The sequence below is a fragment of the Lathyrus oleraceus genome, chromosome 6 (genome assembly GCF_024323335.1).
Source record: "Lathyrus oleraceus cultivar Zhongwan6 chromosome 6, CAAS_Psat_ZW6_1.0, whole genome shotgun sequence".
NCBI classification, from domain to species: Eukaryota; Viridiplantae; Streptophyta; class Magnoliopsida; order Fabales; family Fabaceae; genus Lathyrus; species Lathyrus oleraceus.
In genome coordinates, this window is record NC_066584.1 from 332,561,249 (window position 1) to 332,583,350 (window position 22,102).

Here is a 22,102-nt window from a genome sequence, read left to right on the forward strand (position 1 = left end):
TCTGGAAGAATTGGCTCGAGTATAATACCGGTGAGTCAGCTTGTCTTCAAAATAAATGAAGAGCACAAAGTTAGGACAAGAAGACCAGAAACAAGGTACCTGCTTATGCAGAATGATGCATGAAATGCTTGTGCATATGCTTTATTTTATTTTCAAGGAACCCTTAGGGTATTTATTTGCAATTCTTGAATATTTAAAGCATTTTGATTTCTCATGGAAAATATCTCATTCAATATATTCAACAAAGAAATACAGCATTTTTGATCATTACAAAGAGAAAAGGGAAATAACATCCTATGGACCCCTAGAAGCTCGGGATGCTGGAAGACGAGATGCACAAAGCTTCTTGATCTCTCTCTCATAGGCTGCTTCCATATCCGCTTTCTCCTTAGCAAGCTGATCATACTTCCTCTTCCAGAACTTGGAAGACTGAGGAAGCAAAGAAGTCCAAGTATCGTTCGGATCGTCGATCACCCGATGCTCGAGAAACTCAATCAGAGTGTCCTTCTCCTTAAGCTGCTGCAGCAATTCTTCTCTTTCACGGATCCAAGCACGTGAAAGGTCTTCTTCTCTCAACTCCTCTACACGTTGGGTAGGGAGGGTTGAAGGCCCAGCCATATCCAAAGGTGTAGGTCTCGGATGGTCGTATGGCATCAAGTACACGACAGCTCTTTGTCTGACCCAAGAGGTATATGGCTCCAAAGCAATGCAGTTCTTAGGACCTAGCTCATTCCTACTCTTCTTGCAGATCTTGCGCCAAGCACGGACAAATCTGGCTTTCAGGCCTTGGGGATCTTTACCCTCCTGAAAGAACACACCTTCTAACAGAATGTTATGAGGTTTATCCTTTAGGGGGAACCCAAGCTGACGACGTGCTAGAATGGGGTTGTAGCTGATCCCACCACATGTACCAAGAAGAGGCACATTAGGGAATTCACCACAATAATCAATAATCTGCACAGTATCATACACGCGATCATACCAAGAGATATCATCATTAGTGAGAGACATAAGTCTCTGAGACCACCGTAGACATCCCTTGTTCTCCTTGAAAGCAACAGTCTGCGGCAAGTGCGAAATAAACCACTTGTACAGCAGGGGTAGACAGCAGACGATAACTCCTCCACCCTTTGCATTCCTCATATGCAAAGAGACATAAGCATCACCCAACAAAGTCGGAACGGGATTAAGAACTGAGAAGATCCTAATGGCGTTCATGTCCACAAATTTGTCGAAGTTGGGAAATAAGACCAACCCATAGATGAGCAGCACAAATAAAGCCTCAAAGGCATCCTCACTCTTGGCCTTCCCATAAAAGGTCGCTTGAGCGATGAGGAACTCGGAAGGAAAACCCTGAATTCCGCCCTTGGTAGTCAGATTAGCTTTAATTAAGTCTTCATCTATGTGCAACAAACTTGCAATCTCTCGAGCAGTCGGGATACTCTCTAGGCCACTGAACGACACCTGATCCAGAATAGGAATCCCAATAAGGTGAGAATACTCCTCCAAAGTAGGCAACAACTGGAAGTCCGGAAAAGAGAAGCAGTGATACAGAGGATCATAAAACTGCGCCAGAGTACTCATCAGTCCCTCATCAACCTGAGTAGTCAACAGAGGCAGAAGCTTCCCATAACGAGCCTTGAAACCCAAGGGATCTAGTACATAAGATGTCAGATTCCTTAACTCTTTTACATCGGGCTGTCTAAAGCTGTACTTCTTTGTATGCCTTTTTGGTCTTTCCATGTCTGAAAATTTTACAAATAAACCCTTTTAAGTTCCTTGAAATTTTTCTCTTTTTCTGATGACATGAAATGCAGATGAATGCATGAATGCATGAATGCAACAATCACACTCAAGGATCAAGCAAGCCACACCAAACAAAGGTCATGGGAAAGCTCATTGTATCCCCAATATCAATCATCCATTTTGGTGGATTATGGTTTTCACCTTATCAACACCCAAGTTCCATTGATATTAACGGTACATGAACCGGCTCAATCATCCTTAATATCAACCATCCATTTTGGCGGATTATGGTTTTCACCTTATCAACGCCCAAGTTCCATTGATATTAAGGTTGTCTGAACGACTCAACCATGAATCACGGGTTTGCTGAGAGTCACGAGCATGGAGTCCTGGTTAAGAACCACCCAAAGGGAGTGTACTAGGGTTTAAACCTGCCAGACATGTTCTACCAGAGGTTCCCATAATCATCGTCCCATCTTTCGGATATTATCGGAGGAACGAATACTCGTATTCCAAGAATATTCTCAAGATAGACTCTTATGAGTGTAGTATCGCGTGACAATCGCATCAGATCTGACATCTGAACGACCTCCGCACTACGTCCTAAAAAATAGGCCAAGATGGGCTTGGTAAACTAAGGTCCTTGGCTTCTAAGGCACATGATTGAAAGAATAATGCCTAACCACAAATAACTTGTGTGACATTATTAATCCAACATGACCTCCACCAAGTGAATGGACTCGCAAGTCAACTGGCTAAGGAATACTCCACACCAGTCAACAAGACTATGCCATTCTCCTATCCTAGAGTGCACTCGAGTTCGGGTATAGAACTCATCTCACAGAGATCACCAAAGCAAACAACAACTGTATATCAAGCAATTCAAACATTACAATCAATACAGTTATCCCAAATTGTACAAAAATATGTCAAATAACACATAAACAAATATCATACCACAAGGGTGAAAAGTAGGCAATACCACCAAGGAATATTTCATTCCCCAGCAGAGTCGCCACTTTTCTGTAGCGGTGTATTCGTCGCTATATGATTTATTGATTAAACCATAAGCAAAGCATACAAAGTAATCGAGTCGCCACCGCACTTTTATTTATCCAAAGGATTGGCTAAAAAGCGAACAAAAGCCTAAGAAGTTTTACACATAGAAAACTAATGAAAAGATCAGAGAATCTGAGTAAGGGGTAAATTACGCAATGGGAAGGTGTTAGGCACCCATCACGTCCTAGGTACTCCTAGGGAGCCCTTTTCACACTTGTTGAATGAAAATGTTTATTTGTTTATGACATATTGTGCAAACATGAATGGGATGATGAGAAAAAAATATACAATTTTTATTATTTTTGTGTTTGAACGGATGAACCCGTTGCCTACGTACCTTCCATCAAAGGTAAGGATCAAAACGCCGTAGTTCGGCTAAAAGATTTCCAAATTATCAGTGGGTTCAATTTTAAAACAAGAGCACTAAGGCTTTTCATTCTCAACGGGAGAAAACTCAACCAAGACCAACAATCCACCATGCGAGGATAGCTTCAACATACTAGTGAGGGGTTAACCCTATAATAAGTATGGAAGACTTACAATCAACTCGCTAAGGATGTGGTGAGATTTACATCAACCACTATGAGAATTGAAACCTATGGCTAATGTATGAAAACATATTAACAATGGACAAAGCCACAAAACAATTGAATGGGTGAAGTTAATTGATTATGAGTATTCATAAAGTATGGTCAAAGTATGATTAAGATCAATTCAAAGAAGTGTTATGAAATGGAGTTTGAAAATCAAGGACTTAAAGTCCAGGTTTCTAATTTGAAAAAGTCATGAAAATGTTTGCATAACATGTATTTACAAGTTTGAAAAGCAACAATGTGAAAAGGGGTTTTGAAACAAAAAGGGTATGGATGGAGGAGTGCAAAACTTCCTAGAAGTTCACCTCTTGAAATCATATAGAAGATGATTCAAGTGTGTCCTTTGGAATGAGGCAACAAAACAAGCAAGCAAAATAAAGGCAAGGTGATACCGGATGCCATCAATGGGCTTACACCAATCTCACAAACAAAAGCGGATACCGGATACTAATAAATGGATTTACACCAATCTCCTAAAACAAAACAATGATACCGGATGCCAATAAATGGACTTACTCCAATCTCACAAACAAAAGCGGATACCGGATACCAATAAATGGATTTACACCAATCTCCTAAAACAAAACAATGATACCGGATGCCAATAAATGGTCTTACTCCAATCTCACAAAGCAAAAGAGAACATGGATATCAGATGCCAATCTATCTGGACTTATTCCAATCTCCACAAGATGATCATAGGAATACAAATGCCAACAACATGGACTTACAATTGCATCCTCACATACAACAAACAAACAGAAGCACAAGGCTAAGAGGATATGAGTGACCAATGAAATGGTCTTACACTCTATCCCTTCCAAATCATAGGAACAATGGCCAAAGAACATGGTCTTACAATTGTCCTCAATGGGCAAACACAAACAAGTCACAAAGATATGAAATGATGATCATGCAATAATAAACAATCAATGATGATAAATGCACAAAGGCATGCAAGCAAACATGTACAGATGAGCCAAGCAATCAATCAAACAAGGTCATTTAGCACACACTATAACCAAGCAATCAGGCTCAAGCAAGGGTTAGACTTTAAAGTCAACTGGAATGGGGTAAATGGTGCTCTTAACCTTGACATTGAGAGCCAAGGTGAAGCAGATGAAAGGATATGAGGGGTGTGCCTCATGACTCTTATCCCTGGTCAGGGAGAGCATTGAATATCAGAAGGTGTGGGAGTTCAGAAAGTGGGAACTCTCTCCACAAGTTAATGACTCTATAGATCTTGGGTTAGGATCCACAATGCTTCAACATGTAATGTGAGCAAAGGGAAGACACACAGAATAGTAGGAGATGGACTACACATCTCTTCTATCTACCAATTGCCTTATTAAAAGGACTTTTCCTGCTTGGGGACAAAGATAAACAATCACAAACATTCCCTCTTAAGGAGGACTTCAGTCAGGTGCCTGGCTAGGTAACAAGCCAGGTCTTCCAGACTACATGAAGAAGAAAGTATACCTAATTGGTTAAGCAACCAAGCAACAACAAGTTCAAAATGAACTTAGCAACTAATGTACCTGAAATCAATCAAATACAACCAGTATACCAATCACAAAGTCAAAACAGACAAGATATGAACCAACAGTCAACACAATCAATCACATGTGCAAAGCACAAGCTCAAAGCAAATGAGCTAGAGGCAATCCTACAAAACAAACCAAGTTAGTTCATAACAATCAAATAAACCAAACTCAATCAACTTGAATTAATCTCCTTAAAGCAATTTGCTCCTTATCCTGAAAAACAACTCAAACATGAGAAGTAGACCACTAGGACAAAGCCTAGGGTCACAAGAGGAGAAATAGACCAAAACAGAACATAAAAATTGATCAAAATCAAGATTAATCAAATAAAAACAAAGTCCAATTAGTCTCACATCAAAACTATACACCAAATCCATTTCATAAACAAAACATGTCAAACTAGGCAAGTTGGAATCACATTGAGGCAAACAGAAAGATCACAAGCATATCAATACCAAAATGGCTCAATAAATTCCAAGAAAAATCATGCCTAACCAGAACACATTCAATGAGATACACACCAAATTTCATGGCATTTGGATAAAGGTAAGAATAGAAATTAAATTCATCAAGTCATGGTATGCAAAAGCAAGCTAATACAAGGCCACAAATGATGCATCAACTTCAAGTAATCATAAAACAGCAACCAAACAAGATAAATGAGTGCAATCAAAGCCATGGCAAACTTCATGATGTCTATAATACACATGCCAAATTTCAGGTCCATCCAATAAACACCAAGAATTTCACAAATCATATAAAATCATGACTCACAAAATGATCACAATTGGTCAAGCAGAGGGAAAATTCTCAAACAAATAGAAAAATGCATTCAAAAATTCCAGGAAAAATCACAAGCAAACTTAACATCCATAAGTATCAACATGCAAAACTCCATATTAATTGAAGTTCAATAAGCATGGTAAATAAAATCAAGAACATGAACAAGCCATGGTGTGACATACATTGTCACACCTCCAAAGATCACATCATATCTCACAATCCAGAAATGCAAAAATAGCAAACCATATACCAAAATGACCAGGAGTGAGTCTAGATTACACATGTAAAATTTCATGTTCATAGGTTCAAGCATCATGATGTCACAATTAAAATGGCAAAACATAGGCAAAAAGCATACATGATCAAAACCAATAGACCAAAACAAAAACAGGCCGTGCACAACTTTTGTTATCATGCCTATAAAAAACTAGAGGAAAATGGAGATCAATGCAAAAATTCCCACTCAATTTGGATTAAAGATGAATGACTTATGATTTTTTGAAGATTGATCATGAAATGAAATAAAAATTTTGAAATTAAAATGAATTTACATGAAGCGCATGGCATTTTGGTAAATATGGCGCTCACTTAATGAAACGCTGCGTTTCATTAAGTGAGGTGGCAGCGTGTTACTGGCGGCATGGTTCACAAACACGGATTTCATGCAAATATGAGGCAAGGCGGATCTACACACAATCTGGAAACGAAAATCAAACACATTCATCGTGTTCTTGCTGTTCTTCATGATCAAAATCCAACTCTCACAGAAATGCACAAAAATTACATGAATCAACTCGTCTTTCATCACACATCAATAATCTAGCAAGGATTTGTCCTAATTCTAACCATAGCAAAAGAATCGAGCTAAAACAAGTTCAATCATCAAACTTTAAATCAAGAGAACTTGCTCAATATTCAATGAAAATGCACGATTCAACTTGCAGAAAGCTCAGCAATAAAGGATCTACAAAAGCCATATGCTAATTGTGAGAATTGGAAGCATCGAGTTCTTACCTCTTGAAGATGCAGATCTTGATTCTGTTGGATTCAAGGCTCCAATGGTGAAAACAAATGATCTATGATGATGAGGAAGATGATTGAAGGCAAGGAAACAACTCAACAAAGCTTGAATGCACAGAAATCTTCAACTGCCATGTGAAACTAAAATGTTCAACAGTTAAGATCCAGCATGAATTTGGCCACGATTTGCTTCAACAGTTCTTCAACAACATCTGCAAATGATGATTAGCACAAAAGAAAGCAAGAAGAATGGTGAAATTCGATGGAAAAATGAGAAAAAGTTTTGAGAAAATTTGAGAGAATTTGAGAAATTTTCAGTTTGGATCTGAGATTGTGATTGGTGATCTCGAAATTCTGTTACAATTAAGGTCTTATAGTACCTGTTAATCCAACTTCTTAATCATGATTAGCAAAATGAAAAGGATTAGTGAAAATGCACATGTTATGTAAAAATGCAAAAATGCCCTTTCTCAAATGTAGCCAATGGAACAGTGAAATTCATCTTGCAGCAAATCCAAATTTCTGTTTTAAGGCAATGTGAATTGGTTTGGCATGAAAATGGTGCATAATTTTCAAATTCACTATTTCCCACCAAAATGCAAAATTGGTTCACTTGAAAAATGACCTTTTTGTGTGATGATTTTTGATGAAATGTAATGATGGATTATGATAAAGCATGTCAAATGGAGTTTGCTCAAAGAAACCTCACTCAATTTGTCCAAATGGTTCAAAAGTTATGCCTCCTTGAAGTTCAACTTTTCTTGAAAATGATTTGTTCATAATTTGCCAACCACAAATGAGAAATGAGTGTTCTTGGACTTTTTGGAAAGGTGAGAGCAAGATATTCAACTTTCATGTTGGACAAATTTTGATTTGAAGCTTGCTTGATGATGTAAAATTGAGGAGAAGACCTTTCCATTTTTGGCAGTTTGAAATTACAGGTCACTTACTATTTTTGGAAACTTTTTGTCTGACCTCAAATCCTTCAATGATGATCTTTGAAATGTCAAATGAGACTTATATGGACATGAATGAGACCTTTCCAACCATCTCACACCTTCACATCCCTGATTAAATGCACAGTTGACCACAGTTGACTTTGCTAGGGTTTTGGTTGACTGAGCCATGCTTTGATGAATTCCAAGCCTCTACCACTTGAGATTTTGATTCCAAATGATATCACAACTCATATGAACTCTTGATGAATAATCATGGTGCCCAAATTCTCCAAGAATGGCCACCATCTATTGCTCAATGGCTGATTTTGACTGTCTTGACCTAGTTTTGCTTCAGCTGCAAGTAACATGGTTAAATTACAATGTTTTTGTACTTTTGGTTAGTAAACAAATGAAAAGCAATGATATACAAATGCTAAACATGCTTGGTGATCAAGAACCACACTCACAAGATAACCCACCCACAAGGAAGGAAGCAAAGGTGCACAATGATCCTTGAGGCAATGATATGATATGATGTCATGAGGGATCTTAGGGACAAAATTGGGGTCTTACAATAGGCTTAGGAATTAGTATTGAAACTCAACTGATGTTGTTTAAAATCAAACTTGAAAAGTGAAAATGAAAATTCAAATTCCTTTGGTGAGAGGTTGGGAAATGATTTCAGCAGGGATTCAGGCGCCTTCAGGTTATCAATCAATGAAGCAAGCATGTTTATTTATAGCTGAAAGTGCAAGGCAAGGGAATGGAACTCGTGTGCATGAGAATTGGGTCCTCCATACATGGGCCTGTACAGGCGCATGTGAGGCCCAAAATCAAATGGTTTTGCATGCTGAACTCAATTGAAGTAAGTTTGGACGTGCATATTGCATTATATTTGCTTGTGTATCAAGATTTAACATGAAATGCATAAATGGTCACAATTGTTCATCTCTTCGAAAGCAATACAATTCTTCCTCACCCACGAGGTGTAGGGTTCCAAAGCAATACAATTCTTCGGACCAAGCTCTTCCCTTCCCTTCCTATGAATCTTGCGCCAAGTGCGGACCATCATGCCCTTCAAGTTTTTGGGATCTTTACCCTCTTGAAAGAACACACCTTCCAACAAAATGTTGTTAGGTTTATCCTTTAAGGGGAACCCAAGCTGACGGCGAGCCAAAATAGGGTTGTAGTTAATCCCACCACATGTACCAAGAAGAAGCACATTGGAGAATTCACCACAAGAGTCAATAATCTGGACACCATCATACACACGGTTGTACCAAAAGATATCATCATTAGTGAGAGACATAAGTCTCGTGGACCACCATAGACATCCTTTGTTCTCCTTGAAGGCGAGCATCTGTGGCAAGTGCGAAATAAACCACTTGTACAACAGAGGCAAACATCATACAATGGTACCACCACCCTTTGCATTCCTCATATGCAAAGAGAAATAAGTGTCACCCAACAGAGTTGGAACGGGATTAAGAGTAGAGAAAATCCTAATGGCGTTCACATCCATAAAATTGTCGATGTTGGGGAATAACACTAGCCCATAGATGAGAAGTACAAATATGGCCTCAAAGGCATCCTCACTCATAGCCTTCCCAAATAAAGTAGCTTGAGCAATAAGGAAATCAAATGGGAGACCTTGAATTCCACCTTTGATAGTCATATGAGCACCAATATCAGATACATCTATGTGCAACAGATCAGCAATCTCTTGGGAAGAAGGAACTCTCTCCAAGCCACTGAACGGCAACTGATCTAAGATAGGTATGCCCACAAGATAGGCATACTCCTCAAGCGTAGGCAAAAGCTGGAAATCCAAGAAAGTGAAGCAACGATACAGAGGATCATAGAACTGCACCAACACACTCATCAGACCTTCATCCACCTGAGTAGAAAGAATAGACAGAAGCTTCCCATGGCGAGCTTTGAACTCCAAGGGATCTAATACATAGGATGTCAAACTCCTTAACTCTTTCAAGTCGGGTTGTCTGAAACTGTACTTCTTCGTATTCCTTCTTTGCTTATCCATGTCTGAAAATTTGCAAATAGACCTCTTAAGTTCCTTGAAATTTTCTCATTGTTGATGATATGGATGTGTATGAATGCATGAATGCATGGATGCAACAATCACACTCAAGGATCAAGCAAGTCACACCACACAAAGGTCACGGGATGGATCAAGTCATCCTTAATATCAATCATCCATTTTGGTGGATTATGGTTTACACCTTATCAACACCCAAGTTCCATTGATATTAAGGATATACGAGAACGGATCAACCGCGAATCAAGGGTTTGTTGCAAGTCACAAGCATGGAGTCTCGGTTAAGAACCACCCAAAGGGAGCGTACTATGGTTAAACCTGACAATCATGTTCTAAAAAGGTTCCCATAGTCATCATCCCATCTTTCGGATATTATCGGATAAATGACTACTCGTATTCCAAAAATATTCTCAAGAGAGACTCTTATGAGTGTAGTATCGCGTAACAATCGTATCAAATCTTACACTTGAACGATCTTCGCACTACATCCTAAAATAGACCAAGATGGGCTAGGTAATCTAAGGTCCTTGGCTTCTAAGGTCTATATTGGAAAGAGTAATGCCTAACCACGACTACTCGTGTGACATTATTGATCCCAACATAACCTCCACCAAGTGAATGGGCTTGCAAGTCAACTTGCTAAGGAATAACTACACACAAGTCAACAAGACTATGCCAATCTCCTATCATAAGTGCACTCGAGTTCGGGTATAGAACTCATCTCACAAGAGACCACCAAGCACACAAGCAATTGATATATCAAGCAATTCATACATTACAAACAATACAGTCATCCCAAATTTGCACAAAAATATGTCACAAATAAATATAAACATACAATACAACAAAGCAAAAAGTAGGCTAAACCCACTAGGAAGTGCAGTTATCCCCAGCAGAGTCGCCACTTTTTTGTAGCGGGGTATTCGTTACCTTTAGATTTATTGACTAAATCAAAAGTAAACCATACAATCGAGTCACCACCGCACTTCTATTTATCCAAAGGAAAGGTTAGAAAGCGAACAAAAACCGAGAAGTTTTATCAAATCAAAAACTAATAAAAATGTCAGAGATCTGGGTAAGGGGGTGGTTATGCTATGGGAAGGTTTTAAGCACCCAAAATATCCTTAGTACTCTAAGGGAGCCCTTTTTACAAATGTTGTATGGTAGGTTGGTATTTGTGAAAATATTTGTGCAAACATGATTGGGGAGATGAGAAAAGAATATACAAATTTTTAACAATTTTGTTTGATTGGATAAACCCATTGCCTACGTACCATCTTAAAAAGGTAGGATCAAAACCTCGTAGTTCGGGGTAAAAATCTCAAAAGAAATTGGTGAATTGATTGGTCAAAAGTCTTAAGGTCTTTTGTTATCAAAGGGAGAAAACTCAACCTAAAACCACAAATCCACCATGTGAGGAGAGCTTCAACATGCTAGTGAGGTGTTAACCCTATAATAAGCATGGAAGACTTATAATCCAACACTAAGGATACAGGTGAGTATTATATCAACCTCTATGATAACTCAATCCTAATAGCTAATGTTTATGAAAATCTTTAACACAAATGGTCATTGGAACCATAAAAACAATTTGAGTGAGTTGTATTTACAAATGAAAAGTATTCACAAAATAAGGTCAAAGTTGACTTAAGATTTAATTCAAAATAAGTGTTATGAAAAGAGCTTGAAAAAAATCAAAGGCATAATGCCTAGGTTTTTAATTTTTGAAAACAATGTCAATGTTTGCACAAAAGTTTGACTTGGGTTAGAGTGGAGAGAAGAAGAGAAGGGCTAGGTCCTAAACATGCAAAAATGAGGGAAGAGAAATAAAACCACTTGGAGTTCCCTTCTTGAGATCATAAAGATGATCCAAGTTGCTCCTTTCCTTTGGACTTAACAAGCAATAAGCAATTAACTCAAGCAATCAAGCAAATAATCAATCAAGCTCCTAGGATCTTCCATTTTGGATTTTGTCTCTCTTATCTTGGATGCTCATGACAATGGTCCTTCTAATTGGCTCAAGTTTGGGATCCCTATCACAAGAACACACAAATCATAAAGTTCCATAATGCAATAAAAAGAATGGACAAGAATGAGTTTAGAAATATGAGTCCTTTCAATTCATCTTCAAGATTAAGCATTCTAAAGGCATGAGGCCTAGTTGCTCTTCAACATATTTAGCATTCTAAAGGCATAAGGCCTAATTGCTCTTGAAACTCCATTTAGCATAGGTAAGGTCCTCAATCTAAGTCCTTTCACCATTTGCATTGGGTTCAAACAAACAAAAACAAAACAAGCACAAGGCAATAATATATACATAATAATGTGCTCAAGTGAGCAAAAGGCAAATGTCATAAGCATAGACATGAGCTCAAGTGAGCAAAGGGCAAATACAAATGAATTAATGAGCAAGAAATTAAATTGCAAGAATTAAATGCTTGAATTAAAAGTTAGTAATTAGTAGTTAGTGTTAGTGTGCCATAAGGCAATTTAGCGCTATGTTAAGCAATCGTAAGTGGACTAATGTAGTAGTCACACCTATTTGAGGTCGGTCAATAAAACTATAGGAAAATAAACACAAGTTAGAGATCATGACTAGTAAGCCAAGCTCCTACAACTTGCCATGCCAAAAGAAAAGAAGAATGACCTTGTATGGATTTAGGTTTTTTGCTTGACCAAGAAGCAACCTATCTTTAATGCAAAGCAATTCACTTGATCTTTGATCAAGATGAATTTGATTTGGATCAAAGAAGGTTAAGCCTCTCACATGTCAAGGCTAACCACCAATCATTAACTCATTGGTCAAAAAGAAAAAGAAGAAGAAGATGGAAATGGAATGTACATAATTGAAATTCAAAAGACATAACCAAAACACATTGATCAATCATGAATGGAATCAACATCAATCAACGGTAAACAAAAGTGAGATGAAGCTTAGAAGTCAAGAAATAACAAAAATATTTTTGGTATTTTTTGGAATTAAAATAATACTTTAAATAAAATGAACAAATAAAGTTGAAACTTCAAATCCAATTCAAATCAACTTGGAAAAGTCCAATTGGATCATCATAAGTCTAACATGGTCAAACAAGGTTTGACAAAAAATTTCAACGTTTTTTGAAAACAAAAACTAATTTTAAACAATTAAAAATGGAGAAAATAATATAATTGGACTAAAATCTCAAATAAATCTCAAATCAATTAAGAAATTAATGAGAATATTTTTCATAGATCCATCATCATCCAAAGATGTTAAGAAAATATTTTTGGCATTTTTGAATATTGAAAAGCATTTTAAATGAATTAAAAATAACCAGAAAAGAAATAATTCACAAAAAATATTAAATGGAATCACAAAGATAATTAAAAATCATTTTTAGAAACTAGAATTTAAGAGAAATTTTTTGCAATTGGTCCCATATTTTTGTGATTCCAAATAAAGAAGTTATGAATTTTTAAAATAAAATGGAATAAAAGAAAATTGAAACAGAAATTAAAAATAACAAAAATCCTGAGGCGTCAGATCCACTTCATTAATTGACGTGGCTGATCTGGTGGATGAGAAGCGCGCGCGCATGGAACACTTAAGTCAACAGCGAAGCACTTGGATTAAAAGAAAGTCATAACAATGAAACGCTGAGATTAGATCTAGAAACATAGATCCAATGGCTGAGGCTTGGACACGTGGGGAAGGTGGTGGAAACCACCGTCTTCTCCGGTGAGAAGGCCAGTTCCGGCCACCTGTTGCAGGTTTTCAAACCTCAACTAAAACACGTGATCCATACATCATTCGAAAGCTGGGGTGATGTACATCACCTCTGTAACCTTAGTTTTTGCTCAAGACTCTCATAGAAGGAGAAATCTGAGATGGAAAAACAAGGTACTCAATCTGAACTTGTTCAATTCACAAAATTAAAAGCACAAATTAATTGCCTCTCACATGAGGACTTCAGAGGTACCAACCAATACAAAAAATGTTCAATATCAAAGGAGATTCGAATGAAAACAGTTGGAGAATCAACCTTTGAATTGTCGCTTTTCAGTGCTTGATCCAATCCAAATCTTCAGTGCAACTTGGTCTTGAAGTAACAAGGAAGCAAGGCTAAGGAATTATAAGTCAAAGATCAACCAAGGAAGTTGAAATTTGAACTTGACAAATGAAGAGAAAAATCAGAATTCCTTTAATGGAAGGTTGGGGATTCAGTTGTGCAGAGCTTCAGGCGCCTTTAGGTTGGTTTTCAAATGAAGCAAGCATGTCTATTTATAGCAAAGGCTGATGCAATGCAATGAAGAACTCGTGTGTGCTGAATGTCATACCCCAATTTTGTCCGGTCCTTGATGACATCAAGTCTTCAATGACATTTTTCATCTGGTAGGATCCTTAAGAAAATATTTGCTGCATTTGTTTTCACTGAAGCATGGGATGGTATATACATCTTTGGATAACAAAGCCCATTGTGGTTTATCCGCGAGATCTTTTTGTTTCAAAAGCCCATTTGCATAAATGTGTCCATAATTTAAAATGTGGTTTGAACCTTTTTACACTACTAATTCAAAATGCATTTGATTATTAGTAAGTATTAAGAGCCATGGATGTTTTTATGATCACTCATCATTAAACCTATTTGCACGTCCCAAGTACATATGCCAAATCTTTAAACCATTCATATCCTTAAACTAAGTGAGTATGTTGGTTTAGGATTAAGATATTGCGTGCATGGGTATTTAATTAGTTTTCTATGATCAAAGTTTGAAAGTGCAACATTTTGTGACATGTTTTTATCTTAGGCCTTTTTGGCATATTTTATTTTCGATAATATAAATATGTTTTTCGATAATATTAATGTGTTAAAATCAATCAAATTAAAAGTCCATTAAATTGCATTGTTGGGCCCAATTCATTTTTGGTTTGAATTATAATTTAAATATTCTTCTGGTTAATACAATTAAATTGTTAAGACAAAGTTTAATTTAAAAAAAAAAAAGAAAAAGAAAAAAGAAAGAGAGACTAATTCCACAAATAATATTCCCAAATCATATTCCAAATAATGCTCCAAGTGATATTCCAATTTAATCCAAATGTTACATAATAACCCAAAAGTATCCACATAAATAACAAAAAAATAAATAAATTAAAATTATGTAAATTTTGCAAATGATCCAAAGTGTTACACGTCTAACCCAATTTTTCTTACCGTTAATATATCCTAACTAATCCAAAAATTCCTAATAATCGCAAACAATTACATAATTGTCCAAAAAGAGAAATTCCAAATTAAGTTTGTACATGTTACAAGCAATCCCTAAGTTCATAATCCAAAAAGTCTTTGTTACATCAGAAATAATTTTATAAAATAAAATTAAAATAAGAGGTAAACACAGCAGTTTGAAGCAAATTTCACCGACTCATCCAAAAGCTCTTTTGGAAGTTCCCAATTCAAAACCAACTCTTCAGAACTTTTCCAAAACCTGTTGAATTCACCTGCAAAACCAATTCAAAATTAAAAACAGCTTATCAAATAAGCACTTAAAAATCTGGAAAATAATTAATAGAAAGAGTAGATTAGTATGTTACACAATGAATCAATCAAAGGAAGAGCTCAGAAACACACTGCAGTATCCAAATAAACAACTTTAAATCCATAGATAAATCATCCCACAAAATCTGGAAATAGGATCCAACAAGTTATCTCACAGAAACCAACATTCATGTATATAAACCACAAAACTAATTAACAGAAACACGTTTTATAAAATCTAGAAGAATTTTTCAAAGTTTTTTTCTCTGTTAACTCCAAAGAGACACAACACAGTAAGAGATTTCTTCTCAAAAAGCCAAAACCACAACAACAGAAAAAACAACTTTTTCTCAAAAAGCCTAAAGAACAGATCAACAGTAAGAGATTTTTTCAAAAAGAAACTCTAAACACAACAGCAAGAACAACCATAAATGCAGCAAAAGCTATTTTTCAAAACCCAAAATCAAGAACAACATAAACGCAGCAAAGCTCTTTTTTTTCAAAACCCTAAAAAACGAAATAGAAGAAGGAGGCTTATCTGGAGACGGGAGGCATCATCGCCGGCAACTTCATCTTCTTCTCCTTCTAACAAATCGACCACTCACCCTCCACCACCACAACTCAACGATATCACCCTTCTTCACCTCCGATCAAATCCATTCTACCGGACAACCACTTTCGTTTCTTCATCCGCCGTCACAAACCCTTGCGTCCCCAATTTCCATCTCTTCCGGCGCAAAACCTAATCCAGATGCAGATCTTCGTCAAAACCCTGACGGGGAAAACCATCACCCTCGAGGTCGAGTCTTCCGACACCATCAACAATGTCAAAGCAAAGATCCAAGATAAGGAAGGAATCCCACCGGACCAACAACGACTGATCTTCACCGACACACAGCTAGAAGACGGCCGCACTCTTACTGACTACAACATCCAGAAGGAATCCACACTCCACCTTGTTCTCCGTCTCCGTGGTGGAGCCGAGAAGCGTAAGAAGAAGACCTACACCAAGCCGAAGAAGATTAAGCACAAGCATAGGAAGGTGAAGCTAGTTGTTCTTCAGTTTTACAAGGTCGCTCATTTTGGGGAAACTTTGAAGGTACAATCTGAAGCTTTTGTTGTAAAACCTAATTATGTTGGTGAGACTTGGGCCTTTGGCCCAAGCGATTTTGGCCTGCGTGTACACTCCCTCAATGCTACTGCACCCCATCTGATTGGACTCTGATAACCTTTTGTTGAGCCCATTCTCAACTTCTTTGGGCTTATATTCTTTGTTTTTGATTACTAGTTGATTAAGTTTAGTTAATATGGGTTACTTAGCGTAATTAGATGATTAGGTATTAATTAGATTAAATTAGTTATGATTAGGATTAATTAGAAATAATTTTAGTATTAGAAATATTAGAAATAATTATGAATTTAGGTTCATTAGAATTTTTAGATTTAGGTTATAATTTTTTTTGAAGAGTTGGATTTAGAAATATTAGAAATATTAAATTTAGTTTAGAAATAGTTGTAGATTAATTATAATTCTATTGTAATTTAGATTTGTTTTAGAATTTTAACTTAATTTAGAATGATTTTAAAATTTAATCTTTCTTAATATTTTAGAATTTAATTAGTTTTCTTTTTTTAGAAATGATTGTAAATTAATTAGAATTATAAGGTGATTTAGAATTGTTTTAGAATTTTAATTTAATTTAGAATGATTTTAAAATTTAATATTTGTTAATATTTTAGAATTTAATTAGATTTTCTTTTTTAGAAATAATTGTAGGTTAATTAGAATTCTATTGTGATTTAAATTTGTTTTAGAATTTTAACTTAATTTAGAATGATTTTAAAATTTAATCTTTGTTAATATTTAAGAATTTAATTAGTTTTCTTTTTTTAGAAATGATTGTAAATTAATTAGTATTATAAGGTGATTTAGAATTGTTTTAGAATTTTAATTTAATTTAGAATGATTTTAAAATTTAATCTTTGTTAATATTTTAGAATTTAATTAGATTTCCTTTTTTAGAAATAATTGTAGATTAATTAGAATTCTATTGTAATTTAGATTTGTTTTAGAATTTTAACTTAATTTAGAATGATTTTTAAATTTAATCTTTGTTAATATTTTAGAATTTAATTAGATCTTTTTTTTAGAAATAATTGTAGATTAATTAGAATTATAAGGTGATTTAGAATTATTTTAGATTTTTTTATATAATTTAGAATGATTTTAGAATTTTATCTTTGAAAATATTTTAGAATTTAATTAGATCTTTTTTCTTAGAAATAATTGTAGATTAATTAGAATTATAAGTTGATTTAGAATTATTTTAGAATTTTTAATTTAATTTAGAATGATTTTAGATTTTAATCTTTGAAAATATTTTAGAATTTAATTAGATCTTTTTTTTAGAAATAATTGTAGATTAATTAGAATTATAAGTTGTTTTAGAATTATTTTAGAATTTTAATTTAATTTAGAATTATTTTAGAATTTAATCTTTATTAATATTTTAAAATTAATATTTTGGATAGTCGTTTAGAATTGAGATTTTCGATTGTTTAATATTGTTTTGAGTTTTAATTTAATGATACTTTTGTTATTTGTTTAAACTTTAGTTATTTGTTTTAGATTTAATATTTTATTGCAATTCTCTTGTTCTTTCATGTTGATTTCAATTAACACCTAACATTTAACGATTAACTCTAATTTTTTTTAATTTAATTGCCGCAATTAACATCTAACTCTTTTAAATTCCGCTTCTAACATTTTTTTTTATATTTACTTTACCTCGCTTTATGCTATATCATTGTACATTCTTCATCTCATCTTAAAATAAACCTAAAAATGATAAAGACTTAAAAGATACAAAAAGATTATAATTCTCATGCCATCAATTCAAACCAATTTTTTTTAAAACAAATAGAACTCCTCGATTCAAAGTCGAGCCCATTTTAAATGCCTTTGTAAGTCGATCGCTTGAGAAAGCATCGCCATCAACCTCACATGGCTTACTCTTGGGCTTTCTTACAATGAGACCTATTCGGTTTTAATTAATCGATTAAATGGATTATTCACCAAATAAATTCAATTCATTCACAAGAATGCAAATTTTAAAACCTCGATCCGACATCGAAAGTTAAATTAAAATACTTAATCACATTTAAAACAACACTTCATTTGAAAATGAAAAGGGGGATGGTTTTGAGTTTTCAACTCCTCTCCTCGATTATTTGAATACGAGTTTTCCTACTCGGTTAGTCAAATGGTCGTCATTTCTAATCCACTTAAACATAAGCAAGTCAAACCCTTTTATAACAAGAAACCAAAAGGAAGATAACTTTGAGTCTTCAATTTTTTCTCCTCGACTATTTGAATACAAGTTCTCTTACTTGGTTAGTCAAATTATTGTCGTTCCTCTACAAACTTCTAAACCCGATTAAATCAAATTATTTTCATAATAAGCTAAATGAAAAGGGAGATGACTTTGAGTTTTCAACTTCTCTCCTCAATTGTTTGAATACAAGTTCTCTTACTCGGCCAGTCGAACAATTGTCATTTTTTCGCAACTTAATAAATCAATCAAAGCTATACGAAAAAGGAGATGGTCTTGAGTTTTTAATTCCTCTTCTCAAATGCTTGGATATAAGTTGTCTTACTTAGCCATTCGAGCACTTGTCGTTCATTCTAAAAATACATTAACCATACGCAAACTTATTTTCGTAATCACTCAGATGAAAAAGAAAGCGGTCTAGAGTCTTCTATTCCCTTTCCCGATTATTAGGATACGAGTTGTCTTACTTGATTATCCGAGTATTCGTCATCCATTTAAAACACCTTAATTATTATCAAATCCTTTCTATAATTAAGGATGAAAAGAAAGTGGTCTAGAGTTTTCTATTCCCTTTCCCGACTGTTAGGATACGAGTTGTCTTACTCGACTATCCGAGTAATCGTCATCCAACCAAAAACATCTCAACATAACCAGTCAAACAAAATATCCAACATATTAATCCAACTTGTCGCCCCCGTGTGACCAAAACTCTTTTCAGAAAGAACACCATTTAATCCTTTCTAATGCGCACAACAAACCAATGCTTAAGCCTCTGCCGAGAGTAGACAAGCCAACGTTTAGCCTTTAGGATGCGATCTAAACAGTTGTTCATTAAAAAACACCAATCAACCGTAGTTCCCCGAACTACGAATGCTCTGATTTCCTTATTTAAGGATACGTAGGCAGGAGATTATTGTATCTTCGCGAGCACACTAATAAAAAACCTCCCCTTTCTCCTTTCTGAGGTTCTCATCCATTTCTATTTTCGATATTTTATAACCCAAAGATAACAAACAAACATAAATTAACACATGAAATGCAAATTAGAACTAAAAGGTTCCCGTTGAGTACAACGGACGTAAGGGGTGCTAATACCTTCCCCTTACGTAATCCACTCCCGAACCCGAATATGGTTGTGACGACCATTATTCTATTTTTCAAAGGTTTTATCGATATTTCCCTATCCCTTCATTGGGATAAATAAAGTTCGGTGGCGACTCTGTTCGAACATTAAATTTTTCCGCGACCATCGCGAGGAATCGTATTTTTCGAGATGCGACATATAGCGACTCTGCTGGGGAATAGCTCCAAGCAAGAGAGAGTGAAGCCTAATTTAGTTCAATTGATGTATTGTGTGTTAATTTTATCTATTTATTATTTATTCTGTTATTATTATGCTGTCATAATTATTGTGATTTATTGATTATGTCTTATTTGGGGTTCTCTGGTTGGTGATACTTTGTGAGATAGGCTCTCCACCCGAGTCTGAGAAAAACCATAAGATTAAGTTGGTGGTTGCATAGTGGGCGCCCACAAGGAGTCTTCCTTGTTGGGAAGAAATGAAGACCCCGCCTAGAGGAGATTCTCTTGAGATATTATTGCCCGACGAGTCTTCGTCACAACGATAGTATTCTCAAGATGGATCAATGACTCTAGGGACCTTTTAACCCACTATATCCGGTGGTTATGTAGTATTAACCTACGAAGTTTCAGACTTGTTGGGTTAATACGAAAGCCACAATCAGATGAGATCCCTTGGACGTATTACTATCTTACAGTAATATTTCCAACCTCGATTTATGACTCTGAGAACCTTTTTGAACCCTGGACTCGAGAGTCGTGTAGTAGAATCCTCATGGAGTTTTCCTTGTTGGGATAATACAAAGACCTCACCTAGACGAGATCTTCTTAAGGATACTTTTGTCCGAAGAGTCTTCGTCACGGCAGTGACGTCCTTAAGAAATATCCATGACTCTGGGAACCTACCAACTGTAGAGCCTACCCATGGGGTTCCTTTAATCCGAGATACCTGTCAATTACTCGTTATTCTGATCCATCTGAAAACACTTTGAACCTGTGATCCTGAACATGTCATTACAACTCATACACATATCATTGCATCTGCAATCGTCATGCATTGCATATCACCTTTCATACAAAATATATACAAAAAAACTCATCCACCCTTCGTCCATAGCCTGTGTTGAAAAGTATATCTTCGGCAAATATTTTTGTATCGTATCCACAGAGATTGGGTAATATTACCGCCGTTCTATAATTCAAATGTTATAAGTTTTAGGAAGTAACAGGGTTGTTTTGTTTGGAAAAATATTTTGTGAGTGAATGTTAACAAAAACAATGAAATGGTTTTAGTCAAATATAAAAGCTTGGCAAGATTGGAGTTCACTATTTCAAATGTTTATGATTCCTTATGATAAATAAATAGATTCAAGATTATTGATGATGTTCAAGTATCCTCTCAAAGTCATTTATGTCTAAATGATATCGTGATAATCACTATATTGATCCTTAGACGATCTCTCCACCTAACTATCAATATAGCAATCTTTAATGTTTAATACCAAAGAAGAGTAATGAATAAATCTATCTCTACAACTTATTCACTACTTGAAAATCTGTTTTATGTCTAAACTCAAGTAATCTCTCTCGACAACTACTCAAATCTGGTTTTCAAAGTAGAGCAAAAACAGTATTCAATACATCAACAATCTTTATCAAATATATAAATCAAAATGAATACATAAACAGATGAGAATAGCTACTACCTCCAATCTTGACAAAAGGGAGTTTAGCTCCTCATCCTCATTGTTCAAAGCAGAAAGATAAAGAAGAAAAACTCTCTTTTCTCTCCTCCAAAAACTCTCAATAACAATGTGTGTATGATAATAGTGTATGATTTCCATGCCCTAGATTAATGTATTTTGTCTCTAACAAAAAAGGTTGACATTTCCCTAATTGGACATTGTCATCTAAAGCAGAAAAGCAATTCCTAGGCAGACATCAAAATGGCAATAAACTTTTCCTGCATAACAGCACTTTTGACCCTCAGTCAGCTTGCTGGATTCGCAGCCTTCGCGGCGCGAAGGCAGTTCGCGGCGCGAACTGTTGCTTCTCCAGCTTCCTTGTTTGGCAAGCTTCCTCCAAGATGTGGTATTGCAATCCAAAGCCTTCTTATCCCAGAAATTCTACAAAACTAACAAAAATGTAAAATAACTATTCAAAACAAAATAAATTAAACCTAATTGCATTTATACAAAATAGTGAGAATAAAAGTGTGTAATAACATCAAAACTTGGTAAAAGGGACCAATAAAATGGTATAAAAAGTAGTACTAATTGGTCCCTAACAACTCTCCCCAACTTAGCATTTTGTTTGTCCCTAAACAAAAGTTTCCACCCTCACAACCAAGACAATAACACAAAAGATTGGAGCAAGGATTTACCAAGGACATTCAAATGGTTCAAAAGTGTTTGGCAATTTTTTTCTCAGTC

General features: G+C 35.4%; 1 protein-coding gene and 1 long non-coding RNA gene across 2 annotated transcripts; one reads left to right on the forward strand and one right to left on the reverse strand.

Moving 5' to 3' along the window:
* Nucleotides 1-14,863: 14,863 nt before the first annotated feature.
* Nucleotides 14,864-15,894, reverse strand: LOC127094763 (uncharacterized). The gene is made up of 2 exons (XR_007792641.1): nt 15,315-15,894; nt 14,864-15,221 (listed from the first exon to the last, which is right to left on the reverse strand). It is a non-coding gene; the product is annotated as an uncharacterized LOC127094763 (long non-coding RNA).
* Nucleotides 15,895-16,009: 115 nt separating this feature from the next.
* On the forward strand, nt 16,010-16,483 carry LOC127095504 (ubiquitin-40S ribosomal protein S27a-like). Its single transcript, XM_051034184.1, has one exon. It carries the CDS (start codon nt 16,010-16,012, stop codon nt 16,481-16,483), a length of 474 nt encoding a protein of 157 aa, XP_050890141.1.
* Nucleotides 16,484-22,102: the final 5,619 nt, after the last annotated feature.

What these genes read in the sequence shown, in the direction of transcription:
- LOC127095504 (XM_051034184.1), top strand. Translation starts at nt 16,010, where the DNA reads ATGCAGATCTTCGTCAAAACCCTGACGGGGAAAACCATCACCCTCGAG.